At 30.5% G+C, this 3,420-nt stretch overlaps 1 protein-coding gene across 1 annotated transcript in view; it reads left to right on the top strand.

Moving 5' to 3' along the window:
* The window catches only part of LOC106688989 (glutamate receptor ionotropic, delta-1), a 17,994-nt gene extending 16,983 nt beyond the window's left edge, over positions 1-1,011 (top strand). Inside the window, 1 exon segment of the mRNA XM_067047524.1 lies at positions 498-1,011. Coding sequence (XP_066903625.1) covers positions 498-805 — 308 coding nt within the window. The 3' untranslated portion in view covers positions 806-1,011.
* The last annotated feature ends 2,409 nt before the right edge of the window (positions 1,012-3,420 follow it).

The raw sequence follows: 3,420 nt of genomic DNA, 5'->3' as shown, positions 1-3,420 counted from the left end.
AGGAACGAATGATGAGAAAGTATGTAGGAGGTAGGAATTTACAGAGTTTGTAAAGCAGTCCCGGGTACCAGACTCGATCAAAAGCCTGTTCTACATCGAAAAAGACTCCCGTGCAGTACATTCCGCGCTTCAAAGAAGACAAGACTACGTCCACTACACAATGACATTGATTACAAAATTTAAATTAACATAATGAGAACTGTGTGGAAGTAAGAGATGTATTTGATACAATGATAAATATGAAAATATATTGTAATATTAACAAAATAAAGAAATGATATCTAAATTTATATAATTCAAAAGAGGCTAAGTAGTAAACTATTAATGGCAGCACACCTGACCATCTTTTCTTAGTCATATTTCTTTACTGCTTATTAAAAAAAAAATTATTGTAGAAGTCAAAAGGTTTATTAACTATATTAAATGTACTAAATTATTCTTAGACTTTATGAAGTACCAATTATAATGGTAACTTGAGATTTTTTTTTTCAATTAAGGCTCTGCTTATACGGAGAAGTTTAACAACTTAATCGGAAAACTTCTTGATGCAGGACTTCTATTACTTTGGGAAACAGATGTAACTTTAACCTATCTCAGTAGCAGACTTCAGACTGCCTTGAAAATAAGTGAAGGAACGAAGGTTGAGGTTCATCATCCAACTAAACTGAAATTAACTCATATTCAAGGAGCCTTCATGTTTCTTGTGTTTGGTCTCTTTGTGTCATTTGCTGTATTTATGTTAGAGATATTAGGACACAGCCCCTCATCACCATTAAAAGTCTATGTATTGCAGAAAAACCCTTAAATCCGGCTTATATAACATATGTATATGTATATATGTGTGTGTGAGTATATATATATAATTTTTTAAAAGTTCAATGAAATGTTTGAATAAGAATTTTTTTCCTCAATTAATTTCCTACTTCTATTTGCCTCTTAGCAATTTGTAAAGTATATAATAAGTTTCTTATCAATATTTTCCTTTATCCAAGAACAAATATCATATCAATAACAAAGCCTTAAACTTATTAGATTATATTGATCATAAATTTTGTAATCAGTGCTTAAGCAAATAGTGGGCATAAAGTTTTTTGAAAGAATATTTATTTTTACTTCCACTTACTCATACACAAGCTCTTTCAAAGGAATAAAAAAATTATTTTATTAAAAAAAATCCTGACTACGGAAATAACTCTACCTTATACCCCTATTCGTTTCAAGATAGGAGTGTTATCACATATCTCCTTAAACATACTAGCAGATTGTTAGCGAACATCTCATCTCTAAATAGTGAAATTTGGTATTGGAGCTGGGGTACCTTCCACATCAGAATGAAATCAGGACTCTTCTTAAAATACACTAATATTTTTATTTATACTGCAAGAAGATAGTTGACCATATGAAGTAGACTGTAGGAAGATAGTCCGGGTGGAGGTCAATAAAGGTACAAAAATAATTTTAAAACTATTTAATAGTAACCAATGATTAAATCCTTTAATAATAAAGGAAAACAAAAATAGTAAGTCTCACTGTCCAGGGCTTCATGAAAACAAGGTACAAAAATTGTAAGAAGTGACAAGAAAATTAGAGAGAGTAAGAAATTATTAAAAAAAAATATTTTTATAAGAGACAACTGCAGTAAATATCAATATTCATATTATATTTCCTTGACTTAAGCTGCCTCTTTCTTTTAAAAAAATTGTTTGTATAATTTCTTACTCTTTTGTATACGTATTATAATTTTCGTGTTACATCTTACACTGTTCGTACCTTGTTTTCATGAAGTCCTGCAAAGTAGGGTGAAATGTCGGTTACCATTAAATAGTTTTTTTTTCCTATTTTGTACCTTTATTGATCACCACCTAGACTATCTTCCTACAATTTTTTATTCATGTTATACATACAGAAGCAAACTTTCAGCATGGTGATGTTTACAGATACATTATTACTGTTCACTAGCAAAGAACATTATTATTGTTTAGTGTAAGAGAACTGACTAAGAAGTTTATAACATTTATAAACTTGTTAGTTTAAATAAATTTATAATATTAATGTTACAAACATATGTACGTTCAAACCAAGTTTCATTACTTAAAGAAAACCTCACTAATAATTTACAAATATGTTTAAGGATATATGCTATAACAATCCATCTCTCAGAATGAATAGGATTACAAGATAGGGTTTTACTTTAGTAGGTTTTTTAAAATTAAACAATTTTTTATTTAAATGTCATTAATTTTTCATGTAGACATTTTCTATTTTGATAAATTTCTTTAACTAGAATGTGGATAGTGGGAAAAGGAACCTACAATATATAATATATTATTTTCAAGTCAATATAATTTACAAATATTTAAAATCGTCGATTCACATGAGCTTCGAGGTAAGGTTGCGAAGGTGATTCAATTCCTCAAGAGCTTTGTTTTTGTGTGAATTGTTTACGAGAGGAGATGCTTTGAAATTGCTGATAGACAACCTATTGAGTAATCTAATTCAGCTAAAGGCTACATACACTCGACACTTTTCGAAGATATGTTTTCCCGAGTCAAACTTCATTCCTTTTCTGGATTATCTCTCTAGGAAGTCTGGTGAGTCAATTCTTTTATAATTTTTTTGAGGTTAATCACTTCCATCATTTGTTATAAATTATTATTTATTTATTCATGACAATTGCACAACGTTTCAGGACCACTGTCCCATATTGATGCACTATAAAAACCTCATGATTTCATATGGGAAATCATGTCCACCATTTGTGCATCTTCACTTCTCTTATTATTTCTTTATTCATGACAATTGTACAACGTTTCGGGACCACTGTCCCATATGAGAGAAGTGAAGATGCACAAATGGTAGACATGATTTCCCATATGAAATCATAAGGTTTTTATAGTGCATGAATATGGGACAGTGGTCCCGAAACGTTGTACAATTGTCATGAATAAATAAATAATAATTTATTTCAAATGATGGAAGTGATTAACCTCAAAAAATTTTTAAAAGAATTCATTCCTTAAAGTTTGTGGACTTGGTAACTTAAATATTACTTCCTGCTTCCTAAACTTTTGAGTTATAAAATTTTTCCTACATTTTCTGCTAAATCACCCTTTCTCTTCTTTCAAACTAAAGACTTTTGTAATGATAGGCATTCCTTTATTTCTCCTCTCTGTCATACACTCCTTCAACCCTGAAAGCTCAGCTACTCTGATATCAGGAGTGTCTTCACCCGATATAATCTCTAGCTTTCCTAGTTGGAGATGTTTAGGTGACCAAGGAGAGTCTAAGCCACCCTGTCTCTTCTTTCTATACTTAAGACTTGGGGCTTTCATAGTAACAGGTGTCTCTTTATTAGTTCTATCTGCCATACACTCTTTAAAAACATAATCCGTTTGAGAAAGTCTGGCTACTCTACTAGTA

The sequence above is a fragment of the Halyomorpha halys genome, unplaced genomic scaffold, assembly GCF_000696795.3.
Source record: "Halyomorpha halys isolate HHAL.00 unplaced genomic scaffold, Hhal_1.1 Scaffold1251.1, whole genome shotgun sequence".
Taxonomy (NCBI): Eukaryota; Metazoa; Arthropoda; class Insecta; order Hemiptera; family Pentatomidae; genus Halyomorpha; species Halyomorpha halys.
Note: the sequence above shows the minus strand (reverse complement) of the source record. Positions and strands in the feature narration are given on the sequence as shown.